Source organism: Podarcis melisellensis (genome assembly GCF_964234715.1).
Source record: "Podarcis melisellensis genome assembly, chromosome: 12".
Classification (NCBI taxonomy): domain Eukaryota; kingdom Metazoa; phylum Chordata; class Lepidosauria; order Squamata; family Lacertidae; genus Podarcis; species Podarcis melisellensis.
The window spans coordinates 34,303,700-34,317,984 of record NC_138544.1 but is presented as its reverse complement, the minus strand read 5'-3'; the positions used below and the strand labels follow the sequence as shown (position 1 = coordinate 34,317,984).

General features: G+C 39.1%; 1 protein-coding gene across 13 annotated transcripts in view; it reads left to right on the top strand.

Annotated features, from left to right (window-relative positions):
* AKAP9 (A-kinase anchoring protein 9) overlaps positions 1–14,285 on the top strand; it is a 111,796-nt gene that overhangs the window by 32,041 nt on the left and 65,470 nt on the right. For 12 of the 13 annotated variants that reach the window (XM_081931336.1, XM_081931335.1, XM_081931342.1 and 9 more), the window contains 11 exons: positions 703–3,123; positions 3,632–3,842; positions 4,566–4,645; positions 4,928–5,033; positions 6,181–6,278; positions 6,978–7,080; positions 7,735–7,933; positions 10,007–10,097; positions 10,744–10,818; positions 11,816–12,169; positions 12,804–13,028. In XM_081931336.1, coding sequence (XP_081787462.1) covers positions 703–3,123; positions 3,632–3,842; positions 4,566–4,645; positions 4,928–5,033; positions 6,181–6,278; positions 6,978–7,080; positions 7,735–7,933; positions 10,007–10,097; positions 10,744–10,818; positions 11,816–12,169; positions 12,804–13,028 — 3,963 coding nt within the window. The remainder of the gene's footprint in view (positions 1–702; positions 3,124–3,631; positions 3,843–4,565; positions 4,646–4,927; positions 5,034–6,180; positions 6,279–6,977; positions 7,081–7,734; positions 7,934–10,006; positions 10,098–10,743; positions 10,819–11,815; positions 12,170–12,803; positions 13,029–14,285) is intronic. The other variant, XM_081931334.1, reaches the window with a different exon arrangement.

Here is a 14,285-nt window from a genome sequence, read left to right as displayed (position 1 = left end):
TGTGGGGGGGATCTTATAAGATAGATGTGATGGGTATAGTCATTCTAGTTAAATTGTGTGTCGCTCCCGATTACATATAAAAAAGGATGGTGGGGACCAAAGGGAGTCTAATGTTTACATTTAAATGGTTGTGTGGGTGGCTGAACCTTCCTCCACTTTACTTTCTCACCTCAGATACTATCACTACTGCTATTTTTCCTTCTCCTCCTTCTGCTCCCGCTCCCAATCTGTTCATCATAGGATTCCTAACCTGGGTCATTTCCAGTATGCTTATTCTTAATATTTATTGGTCATTTTCCTCACAAAAGTGACCCAGAGTGAGTTATCAAAACAAGTTGGGAGATGATTCAGGGAAAGGATTCTGCTCATTTCTCTCATTTCCCTTTCGTGAAGTAAATATTAGATTATCTCCCCACCACACACACACACACACACACACACACATACACAATGGGACAGGCACATGAACAGTTAATGGCTTTAAGTTAAATTTGATAACGTAAAGTAAAAAGAAGCACATTGTACATACGGTAGGCATCTATTTAAAATAGTGTGTATATGCTTTGGAAATTACTCTATATGCTGTCCTCAGAACATGCAGAAAATGGGCAATACCACTTGAAATCATTTTGTTTTGTTTTTATAAAGCAGTAAGTCAAATATGGTAATTCAAGAAATCAAAGCAACTTATTTCTATTACAGGAAAAATGCAAAACAGAGGAAGATTTTACTAAGAGAAAACTACGGGAAAAAGAAACAGCTATTGAAGAATTGGAGGCAAAAATTTTAGAAGAGGAAGAAAATATATTTATTCTTCAGAAAAAACTGTCAGCTGCTGAGAACTCACTTGAAGAAGTAAAAGAAGAGATCTTGCAAAAGAATCAAGAAATACAGAATGTGAGAGTAGAATTAAGCAGCTCTAAACAAAAGGAAAGGCAATGTTCTGATGAAATAAAGCAATTAATGGGAACTGTGGAAGAGCTACAAAAACGATATCACAAAGATAGCCAGCATGACAATGATATTGTAGAAAGAATGGAACTTGAAGCACAAAGGAGACTTGCAGACCTCAGAGCAGAATTGGAGGAAGTTCATGGGCAGCAGATTGTGCAAATGAAGCAAGAGTTGGTTAGGGAACATACAATGGAGATTGAAAAGCTTCTTGCCCAACAAAAAGCAGATATGGAGAGAACGTTGAGTTTACACTCTGGTAATACTAATGAAGACCAGATGCATTTAATGAATATTGCAATTAATGAGTTGAACCTCATGCTTCAGGAAGCTACTTACCAGAAAGAAAAGGTGAGGCAAGATTTATCACAGCAGCTTGAAATATTATCCTCAGAAAAGTCTGCTCTGCAAAATAAAGTTGAAGATCTTTGTCAAGAGCTGGACTTTGCAAGAGAGCAAATTCAGAGAGCCAAGCAGACCATAAATGAGAGAGAATCAAAGTTACATGAAGTAGACCAGTTACAAATCACTACCGCAGAACTAAAAGCACAACTTGCTGCTGCATCTGAGATCAGGGAAGAATTAGAAGAGAAACATGAGGCAGAAGTTACAAATTACAAAATAAAACTTGAAATGCTAGAAAGAGAAAAGGATGCAGTTTTGGGCAGGATGGCTGAATCTCAAGAAGCTGAACTAGAGAGACTGAGGACTCATCTTTTGTTCAGCCATGAAGAAGAGTTATCAAAACTTAGAGATGATCTACAGCAAGAGCACAGAATAAACACTGAAAATCTTAAAGATAATATCATTATGCAGTCGAAACAGCAGTTGGATGACTTACAAAATGAAATGAGCAAAAAGATGGAAGCTATGCAATTTGAAAATGAAAACTTAATAGCAAAGCAGAATGAGCTCACATTAGAAATAGCAAGGCTAAAAGATTTGCAGGAGTCTATTGTAAATTCTAAATCTGAAGAAATGATGCTTCAGATCCAAGACCTCCAAAAGGAGATAGAAGCGCTTAGACTAGGAGAAAAAGAAAAGGGAACACTTGAGCAGGAAGTTCAGGTGTTGCAGCTGAAAACAGAATTATTAGAAAAGCAAATGAAAGAACGAGAAGATAGTCTTCAAGAAAAATGTACCTTACTTGAAACACAAAACAATTTTCTTGAAGACAAAAGCAATGCTCTGAAAGAGAAGCTAAAGAAGTATACTATTAAGAATACAGAAGAAAGCTTCCCTGATGGCATTAGTTCCGAATCAGAAGAATTTGATTTGCAAAACAGAATAGACAATCTGATAGCAGAAAATGAGAAACTTGTAAAACAAGATATTGAACTTAAAGAAGAGATTGAAAGGCTACAGAATTCCTTTTCATTTGCTGAGCATAATTACCAGGAACTCCAAAAAACCCATGCTTCTCTACTAAAGGTAAAATTGGATTTAGAAGAGAGCAAGGACAAGCGAGAAGCAGAATATGAAGCCAAGCTCCGGGCTTTGACAGATGAGATCCAACATTTACAAGGAGATACATCAGTTGTACTGAAAAGTCAAAGTACGATTGTTTGTGGTAAGAGAGAGAAGATCCTAAGATCAGAAACATTTGATGTTGAGGAGGTTGTTGAAAAAGACACAACAGAGCTTATGGAAAAGCTTGAGGTCACTCAGCGTGAGAAGCTAGAACTTTCACTGAGACTTTCTGATCTTTCCGAACAATTGAAATTAAAGAGTAGTCAGATATGCCAATTAAATGAAGAAGTTAGATCTCTAAAACAAGATAAAGAACACATGTCAGTGAAATGTAAAGAACTAGAAGTGCTAGTTAGCCACAGACTGGAAGAGAATATGAACTCATGTGAACATGAGACAAAATACCCCAATGGGGGGCTACAGACAGATCACCCCAGAGTTTGTGAACACACAGGCTTTGTTCCTGATTCATACAAAGACTATGACAAAGCTATAAGAGAGGAGAAGCTGATAGCAAACCAGAGTGTGGTTCATCATGTTCCAGTGGAAGAGACAATTGAACATTCAATATCAGAGCCAGAATCACTGCTGGATAACTTTCACCAAATGAATGATGGGCTAGCAGGAGGCTCTTCATGTCTGAACCATTTGCAAAGTGAAAGTGAGCTTCAGGAGCAGTTGGATATGCTGAAATCTGAACAGGTATTTATGGTAACCCACACAATTAACATTTCCGCTATGCTTGCGTCTCAGCAGCTAATATGTCTCCGTGTAATCCTATGCATATTTACCCATAAAAAAGTCCTACTGAACTCATTAAAAAGAGTGGCTGTGCTTTGAAATTGAGAATGTTCCCTCTAAATCAATCCAGTCACTATGAGGACTAGTAAAGAGTCAGCATTTTCTGGCAAATGTTACAGCCTTGCGGATAAGTGTGATTTGAATTTTTGCAAAGGAAACATGGTTTCCTAGTATGGTACATAGTGAACAACGGAGTGAACAACAGAGAAGTGGGGCTGGGAGTGGGAGAGATGTGGCAATGTTTAGTGAGAACTTTGGTATTCAGGTTTTTTTTTAATTTTGCATGATCGATTGAAGTCTTGTAAAATAAGCTCAAATGCTGATTTGCCGACGTTTTGATGCTACGTTTAAAGCCATTCATTAGAAAAACGTTTATTGATACCCTCATACGATGCCCATCTCTACTTAGAGCGATTTAAAACTGCAGATGGAAGCCCAGCGCATTTGCCTGTCTTTGGTTTACTCGGCTCACGTGGACCAAGTGCGCGAATGCATGGAAAATGAAAAGGAGAATGCGCTCTCTGCTCTTAAAGAAGAGCTCCAGTCCCATCATGCACAAGAACTGAATGAACTTAAGAAAAGCCAACTAGATCTTCAGAACGTTAAAAATCAAAACTTAGGTAAAGTGGTGAAGGGGAGGAAAATTCTTTTTGAAGTTTTAAATATGAGGCAGTACTTTTGTATTAGTAGTTGGTTTTAGTTTGGCAGCAGTAGACCATTGCATACATTATTATGGTGCTCATGATGTAGCACATAAAGCAGGTTTTTGGTGTCTTCTTATTTTAATTTTGTGATTTCTGATTTAACATTTGTATCCGGTTTAAACAGATTCGACCTTAAAAAGCAATGCTGTAGTTTGTTTTTTACATAAGATGCTAAGGTATACAAATGCAGAACTCTGACTCCCAATCTGAGGCAGGCATTTGGTTTAGCAAATTCCAACCACCATATTATCTCAAGATTTTACTTTGTGCAAAGTGGTTGGTTTATTCTTTCTGCTTCCTCTCATGAGTGAGAAAGGTTATCATGTGGGATTTGGTTGCTCCTTAGGAAATGCCAAACTTCAGAAGAAGTAGCTAGGTGTCCAATGTTGAGAGGCTTCAATTCATTTCCTGCCTTTGCTTGGAGGCATCTCTATGTTTCCTTGACCTTCCACAGTTGTCTTCTAATTTCACTGGTTGGTGGCTGTAATCATTCAAGTGATTGCTGTGCTTTGTATTTTGAATTTTATTATAGTGTATAGATAAAACAGACCCAAATATCTGTCTTTATTGTCCCCCTTTCTCAAATTGTTGGAAAGCATTCTAAAATAAATAATTTTCAGTGATGGTTTATCTTCACAGATGAAGAAGGCCAGTCTCCATGGGTGCATCTAGAAAGGCTTAGCAAAACAGTAGCTGAAGAATGTTCTAAGCTCACTCAGGTGAGAAGCATTTTACCACAAATCATTTGCAAATCCTGTATTCTTTCATCTATTAAAATTAAACTAAAAGTTCCTTTATTGTGTGCACTTGTGGATCCCTACATCTCATGGGCGAATCTCTTAGGATTGTTGAATTGTGGATCTACCTCTTGCTAAATTCTCTTCATGCCCATTTTAGGAGGAAGAATCAAGATGTTATAATGGTTTTATTGACCTCGTCCTGTTTGCTTGATACAGTCAGATGCAATAGGAATATGTTTAACTTTCTTCCTTTGTTTATAGTCCCTTTGCAGCGTTCAACTTGAAAATGTTTCACCTGCTGTTGAATCTGGTGCTGGGGAGAGAGAACAATCGAACTCAATGTTAATATCAAGAGCAGAAGCTCAAGGTATCAAAAAACACAAATCTTAATTTTATAGCCCTGTCTTTTATCTCCTTGGTAGCAGTTGTAAACATAGAAATGCTGCTTTTATCTGTGGAGCAACTTGGAGCTGAAGCTAGCACTGGCTGGAACATAGCAAGGCTGGGGTTTTGCTATGCAAACAGCTAGAGAAATCTCTTTACCAGAGTTGATCATGGCAGTGGATGGCACAGGAGCAATTGGAGCAGTGATATTCTGGCAGAATGTTAGCTTTCTAAATGGGATTCAGGAAGCCTTGGAAAGAAAGAGGCTTGAGAATTCTAAAGGGAGACAACACAGTGGACTTAGGAAAGGGTTCGTTGACCATGAGAATTCTACAGCAAGTTAAAAATTGTTATGGTCCAATGGGGAAAGTAAACAGCATGACTCCATGGTAAAATACTTGGGGTGAATAATCTGAGCTGCTTGAGAGAATAAAAAAGAGAGGTGAAACTGAACCAAGTTCACTGGAAAAGAGGGGATATTAGAATTGGAGGGACAGAAGTCTGAGCTGCAGGGCCAACAGCATGGTCACTGGAGTATTTTTTTAAAAAATCTCTTTAACATTTAGCAAGTAACTGAAACCAAGTCCAAGATTTTGCTCCATAATACTTTAAAACCTAACAGGGACAGTAAAAACAAAAAAACGGCATTTAGGAAACAGTTTAATGGCTATGGTATGCTAGGATTATTTCCCCTTTGTAATAAATTGCTTGTAGAAAATATGCCATGTTTTGGCTGATTGAAGAGGAGAAAAATCACCATCCATGGCAAGGCAAAAAGAATATACAGTGGTACCTCAGGTTACATACGCTTCAGGTTACAGACTCCGCTAACCCAGAATTATTACCTTGGGTTAAGAACTTTGCTTCAGGATAAGAACAGAAACCGTGCTCTGGCAGTGTGGCAGCAGCAGGAGGCCCCATTAGCTAAAGTGGTGCTTCAGGTTAAGAACAGTTTCAGGTTAAGAACGGACCTCCGGAACGAATTAAGTACTTAACCTGAGCTATCACTGTACTACATTTTCTAAAAACATAGCAGTAGAATGCTGTTTAATGTAATGTTTATAGAAAGAAAAGAAATGAATACACTAGAGCAACACAATAATTGTGTTTGATTCATTTTCTGCCTTTAGCTTTGCAAGGAACCCTGCAAATTCTTCTGAGCAAGATAATGGAAGAGTATCACAGATTACTGGACTATCATTCAAAGTTTGTGAAAGACAGAAAAAAGGTAGGTTGCCTTTTGCTTGTATCCTAGACAGAATTAAGGAGTGAGCCACTTTTCTGAGTTACACATGCATAACACTGCATTGTAAATATCACTGATGGTAAGGGAAGTGCTTACTCCCATAGTTCATAGTTAAACTATGGCACTTGCTTCCCAAAGCAGTGGTGATGGTCACCAGCTTGGATGGCTTTAAGGAGAATGAAACAAGGCAATTAATGGCTAATGCTGATGAATGCTACATTATATTTCCGTTTAAGGGAGGCAGTATGCCTCTGTATACCAGGTGCTGTGAACCACAAGTGGGGAAATGTGCTGTTGCACACAGGTGCTGCTTGCGGGATTCCCACAGGAATCTGGTTGACAACTGACAACAGGATGCTGAGCTAGATGCATCTTCTCTTATGTTCTTTAAGGATAGAATATATATTTTTGGAAACTCATTGGGGCTTACTTCTGAGTATACATGCACAGAAATGACGGCACCGAAGACTGTTGACATAATAACTTAAGCACAACCAAAGAGCTATGAGTTAGTTAGATATATATACATTTCAGTGGCAATATAGTTTTATCACAACTTCGAAACTGTCCACATTTATGCAGAATTCAGCAAGATATACAAAAAGTAAAATGTTAGCAGCAATTTTAGAAAGAAAGTTAATGTTCCATGTCTCCCATTTGGTTCTATTTAATTTTCTCCAGCTTGAAGAGCAAGAGGCATCATTTGCAGAATACAATGGAAAAGAAAGCGACTGTCTTCAACAGAGTGTAGAATGTTTACCTACTCCGTCACAGGATCTTGCTGGTAAAGATATACATTTAAAGTCAAATTAGAAGATCTGTGTAATATAAGCAGACAAATCCATTTAAATCGGTTACAAAGCCACAGACCCTTCCCATATTGGGCAAGTCTCAAAATGTACATGGGGTGGGGAGAGCATTGAAGAAATTCTAGAGTGAATAAACTTGCCTAGTGCTTTGAGGGTGTGGAATGAAAAAATAACGCTGACAACTCATGTGAAATATGGAGGTACCGTTTTGATCTGGGTACTGCATGTATGCTAGTTGAGGAGCAAGAATGGGGAGAAAAGAAAGCTCTCCCCACAGCTGAAGACCAGGAGCCACTCTCTTCTGAAGGTACCTCTGTACCTGAATCTGGGCTTGATTCATTATCTTTCTACCTTTAGAACATGCCCTGACACCGCTGGTAGTGCTGGCCCATCTTGATGAGGGCCCCACTCAGTTGTCATTCTCGGGCTGAGAACCCTGAAAGTCGGATGCTACTGAGAAGCTCACATGAATTCCTAAACCCTTTGGAGTGATTGCTAGTACCGCCCCAAACAAATTGTATTTGTTGTAAAAGGAAATGTTGCTCTGGTAACCTTTGCTTCCCCACCCCGCCACCCCGGTTTATGCATACGGTATGTTTAGAATTATTGTTTGATTTGTTCATACATAGATCTTAAAGTGAGGTCACCCTGTTGGGAAGACATGGATAACTTTAAAACTCGACTTGAAGAACAACATGCTCAGGAAGTGAAGCGCCTCAGATCATATTTCCATCAGCAGTTGAAAGAAACTGAGGAAAGATATACTGCAGAGATAGTCCACTTACAAAGCAGACTCCAAGATGCCAGTGTGGCTTCCGATTGCTGCAGGTACCTATGATTTTGGCTTTCCCCTTTTTTCAACAACAAAAGCTACAACAGAGATCACACAAGCATTTTTGTTCCATAGCTAAAAATGAGTTTGCTCCCCACCACCATTTTGGTATATGACGGGGGCGTTTTGCTTTCTCCTCAAGGATTTCCCCATTTGCAACCATATTGTCTTATAAGCAAAAGAAAATGTGGTGGTTTCTTCACCTGTATAGGATCAGTGAACAGAGACTGCTGTTGGGAGAATGATGGTGCAGGTTGCCTCCACCACTTCAGACCATGATTTCTGAATGATTTGTGAAGGGGTGTGTGCCATGACGTGGTTTGTAGAACAAAAGCTTTGCAGGCAGAAAGTCCCAGTTCAATCCCTGGCATCTCCTGTCTGAAACTCTGCTACCCTTCAATACCACTGCTGAGGACTTGGAAACAACTGGAATCAGATAAACCCAAACCCTGAAAAGTAAATCTTTCCAGTCTAAGATGCACTCAATATCATATTATTATCGTTATTAATTTAAATTTCTTACCCATCCTTCATCATGAGGTCCTACAGGCCAGGTTACAATTTAGAACTATGATATTAAAATCAGTTTCTAGTAGATCAGGAATAGACCCCAGGGGTCCAGGAACATCCTATTCAGGGAAACTACAGGGACAAAGAACACTGTTGAACACCAAGGCAGAACATTAGTCCATCAAATTCAATGTTGTGCAATGCAAATTGAACACAAATTGTTGTAACCTGCCCTGTGAGACCTCACGGTAAAGGATGGGTAAGAAATTTAAAATGATGATGATGATATGATATTGAAAGTCTGGGTTTATCTGACTCCACTTGTTTTCAAATCCTTAGCAGTGGTATTGCTTAGCCAGAGAATCAAGAAGGAACAAGAACATGAGGGAGATAATCATGGTTTCTCTGCTCCACAAAACAGCTGATAACCAGAACAAGTACAATGCCATTATTATCATTGTTGCATGTTGATCATAGAGAACAGGAGTACTGGGGGAAAGATTGAATATCACTCCGACCCAGACTCTGAGCTTTTAAGAACTGCAGAGTGATAATGAATAGGGCATGAGAGATCATCTGCTGCAGGGTGAGTCCTGGCCCTGGGGAAATTGAAAACACCTGGTTTCCAGCTTCCGCAGGATCTAGAGAAACAGCAGGAACATAAAAGCACAAGGGATGGGGCTGAATATCAACAACAAACATCAGTCTCTCCCTTGTGTGTCTTTGCTGCTTGAGCGCTAAAGAGCTGCGGCAGAGAGTGTGGATGTGAGAGATCATCTGCAAAGCAGAATGCAGCAGTTGGGATAGCAGGGAAAACCTTCATACTATCAAGCCCCTGGTATTCTATTGGCGCTGCAATATGAGACAAGGATGAGGGTACCATGTACTATTTTAGCATGAAGGGAGGAGAAGAGGCAAATATACTAGTGCCTCTCCTCCCAGTAAGAAAGGGGGAATTGGTTTGGTTAACTGGAGGCGCCCTAACAAGCATGAGAGCGGCTTGTTTATAAGGTCCCCCCCAGTGTGCTTTTAGGTTTTGGAAACTCCCAGACTTGACACAGATCACCCTTCAGCTATCTTTCAGTGAAATTGTTTTGATGCTTCTGATATTTATGTTCTGTAGTTGTAAGAAATATGGCCTCCTTTGCATGTACAGTTGTACCTTGGAAGTCAAATGGAATACATTCTGGAAGTCCGTTCGACTTCCAAAATGTTTGGAAACCAAAGCGCAGTTTCTAATTGGCTACAGTAAGCTCCTGCAGCCAATCAGAAGCCACAGAAGCCCCAACGGATGTTCGGCTTTCGAAAATAGTTTGCAAACCGCAGCAGTTACTTCCGGGTTTGCGGCATTCGGGAGCCAAAACATTCGAGAACTCAGCTGTTTGAAAACCAAGGCATGACTGTACTTGCCACTTTTGAGAAACGACATTGATGATGTTATCTATTAATATTGGATTGCTTTGGAAAGTTTCATTGTATCTGTGACTCTGATGGGTGTTTTAACAATGGACACATCTTAGGAGAAGAAATGTGCTTCACCTTTTAAATTTTCTTTTTAGCATTTCTGTGGAATCACAGGAAAATGAAGTTAAGCAGAATGGGAAGAATGCTAAAAGTGATCGTCAACAATGTACAGAAATCCCAGAAGAGGTACTGTAGATTACTCTGGATTTTTACTTTTTTTCCAGCATACTTTTTAGTGTTTACAAATAAGAGATCCTCATCAACATAAACCACACACAAGCACACACAAAACTTGTAAACAGATTTCATCTGGGATTAACTGATTTGCAGTGATCTAACTACCTTTAGCTTTATTTAAGTAGATTTGGGCCTCTTGAGCAAATGATAATACTGTAAAGTGATTTCATACTTGGTCAGGAGATTCTGCTCACTCTTAATAACTTCTATTTGATTCCGAGATAGAACATTCAGCATGTGTTTCAAAAGGGCAATGTGCTGTGTTAATTCTGCTGCAGCAAAAAAACAGGGCTTTGTGGTATGGGCTGTTATTACCTACAATATGAGATGCAGGATGAGTCACTGCTGAGCCCCTACAAAAACCTGTGCTTTAGCCAGTAAAAGAGCTGCTATTATATTACTTGTAGAAATCAGTGTTGTATACTTTGAAAGTCTATGCCTGGCCATCACCTTGCTTCACGCTGAAGGCATAGCTTATAATATGTACAGTTAACCTTTTAGAATAGTCAAAAGTGATTTTCTTTTTTAAAAAAAATTATTTAAAAATGAATACATTTCCTGTTTCTGTTTGTTTGTTTTTTTAATGTATATATAGCTCACTAATGACATTGCTGTTACTGAATTTCTGGAAGAACAGTACCAAGAAAAATTACTGCAAGAAGTAGCAAAGGTACCATCTTTCTTTGGCAATATATTGGGGCTTAATTCAGAATCATGCCTAAACATGGTTAAGGAAGGTTTACTATAGTTTGGCATTACATCTAAACTGACAGACAGTGTATATAGGCCAATCAGAGAGCCAACTGCCTGTAAATACAGGAGTTCTGAGCAAACAAGACTGACAAACAGTGTAAAGCATCATTTGTGTGGTAGTTTCAAACAGGGTTGGGGAACTTAAGGCTGGGGGGTGGGTTGTCAAATGAATCCCTTCAAGCCTTGCTATTCCACACTTGAGAGTCTCCCAGGGCCATACCCCTCATCAGCCCTGCACTCTCATCACAGTCTTTTGCCTAGCTTGAATGTTTCCTTGAACTGTGATGCCTCGATGAAGGAAGGAGTGATGGTAGTGGGTGATGGAGTGTAGAAACCTCTGTTTTTTGGGTGGCTGAAATGTAGCCAACTGTCCAAACATAAGAGTACCTCTATTACTTCACCCAGATTTGCCTGTGTCAGCTGATCACTGGCATGTGATTTCCTGTGCCCCACAAGTTGTCCGTGAGGAAATGCAGCTCATGGTCTGGAAAACTTTCTCCAGACCTGATTCAGACTGTAGTTTGGCTTCTTAACTATGGTTAGCACAAATCATGGTTTGGTATAAACTGAACTGAGTGAAGAAGTACTCCTGTCAGTGCTGTGTGTATTGTGGAATACTTTGAGGAGTATGTTTTGCCTTATAAGCAAGTCCTTATATAGATATTGCCCGTTGTGCTACTTCAACATCCCTTTAGCTAATTCCTGTTATCCCATGTATATTTCTGCCATTTATCAAATGTCACAAATGATTAAAAATAAAAATCATTTGTTTTGTTGATTACTTGTTTTAATATGTATAATGCAAGCTTAATTTTACGCTGTCACTGATGGAGGGAATGTATCATTCATTGATCTATATGAAAATCTAAAGTAGCTCCTCTCTTTCTCTCACTCTCAATTTGTTATTTATTAAGGTGGTGGTAACCATGAGCGTTGAGTTTGCACAGAAAAATGAACTAGCAAGGATTGCAAATCTAAAGGAAGAAGAAATGTTATCGGTAGTACCAATAGAAACTCAGCAAGAAAATAATTTCACTAGAAAGGAATGTCTTGAAAAATTCGATAGTGCTTCTCTTCTCATTTCGATGCCTAATTATGAAGAATCCAAATCACTTAGCAGAGAGATCAGTGAAGAATGTGGTGAAATTTCATCACTTGAAGGACAATTTCAACCAGATGTTAAGCCTGCTAAAACATTTGGGTTACACAACTTTGATTCAACAATCTCTTCCTTAAGTGATAGAGAGCTTATGCAGAATTCATCTCTGGTAAATACAATCAAACATATTTCAAAAAAATTACTTTGAAAATCATAATTTGGTGAATTTTCTTTGTTCCCAGTGCATGGTTAGCAAACCACTCATTCTGTTGTGAACAATAATGCTTGAGAATGGGGGTAGGGTGGATATCCTGTAATTGTGGTGGTTGATATTCAGCTTGTATAGTTCAAACCAGGCTTCCTCAACTTTGGCCCTCCAGATGTTTTTTGGCCTACAACTCCCATGATCCCTAGCTAGCAGGACCAGTGGTCAGGGATGCTGGGAATTGTAGTCTTAAAAATCTGGAGGGCCAAGGTTGAGGAAGCCTGGTTCAAACAAAATAATGCAAAAAAGGACATAAAAGACTAAAAGTTCACTAAGGTTGCAATCCTGCATGCTTATTTTGGAGTAAGTTTTCTTGTACTTGATGTTGCTTACTTTGAGTATATATCAATAGGACTGCACTGTAAATAACATTTTATTACCATAAATGTTCTTATTAGCAAAGCATGGCTTTAAACTTCTTGAGTTTTAAAATCTGATGTTGGTGGTATACAGGTAATGTAAGGTACATCTATGTAAGATAAAATTTTTACTTCATGGAACTCATGCCATTTTTAATACTTGCCAACAAAAATTACAGATTCAAAATGAAGTTTCAACCTCCAGCATAGTATCTTCAAGTCAGAGATCATTGTATGAAGAGCGTTTGGAAGATATGCGTCAAGAGCTTGTCCGTCAGCATCAGGAACATCAGCAGGCAACAGAAATATTGAAACAGGGTCACATGAAACAGATGGAGCTGCAGAAAGAAAACCAAGAGATCCTCCTAGCAGAGCTTGATAGGCTTAAAGTACAGTTAGCAGAGGTAATGTGAGCCCTGAGACAGGAAAGATCTGGAAATATGGGGAAAAAAAACCTTTCCCCTGCCCATGGTTTTCTATAAGACTTATGACATGCACAAACAGATGCATATTGTCGAAATAAATTAAAAAATTGTCCAGTAGAACCTTAGAGACCAACTAAGTTTGTTCTGGGTATAAGCTTTCGTGTGCATGCACACTTCTTCAGATGGTATCTAAAGAATATGCTACTGGACAATTTTTAAATTTATTTCGACTGCTTCAGACCAACACGGCTACCTACCTGAATCTAGATGCATATTGTGTGAAGGATACATTTTTCATTTGTTTGGCTTGAAATTTCCTTTATTACTTTTTTTTTTAAAAAAAAATACAGATAAATTGAGTAGCTTTCTTGTCACTACCAATGCGGTATTGGCAATTCTCATAAACTCAAAGAGCCTTGGGGATATTTCATGAATTGAACAGTCGTCCTTGCCTTTTACAAGCATCAGTTCTGCTGCTGCTGCTGCTGCACTGTACTGAACCTAAGTCATGATTTGGTTTAGTTTGTCATCCGAATCCAGGCTCATGATTTAGCTCTCTCTAGGCAACCCATGAACAGAAATTATATATATGTATTTGATATGAGAATGAAAAGGTTCTACATTTTGCCTGAGATTAAATAATACCACCCCATAAAGAATGCAAATAAAGGGGTGTTTGTGTCAATCTTATGGCAGAATTGAATAAGCAGAATGAATACATTTTGTTTGCCAATATATGTTAAAAACTCTGTGTACACACACACACACAGAGAGAGAGAGAGAGAGAGAGAGAGAGAGAGAGAGAGAGAAAAGAAAGACGAGAGAGAGAGATTCTATCCAGACTTGCGTTCAGTGGAGTTTTATTTGCATAGAGGAAGGGAGCTGGGTCCCCCCCCCCCAATTTCTCCTTTGGCCTTGCAGCCACCTGGAAAGCTATTCCAGAGGGCTACAGAACCCTCAAGAACACCATAGAAGGTGGATGCAAGGGAAAGGAATAATGGGCAAAAATCACTGTGGTCCTCCTGCAGCTGAGAGTGTCTGCTGGGTCTCCGTTCCTTCCATGAATGCAAGTCCAGAGCCAACCCATATACACATTAAAATATTTGTGTGTGTGTGTGCGCGCGCGCGCACGCACACACACACACACTACTGAACAGTTTATCTTAGTGTCCTAATTTTAGACTGGTTTTCTCTTTAATCCTGTGACCAAAGTGAACAGAATTTTTAATGGTGTCA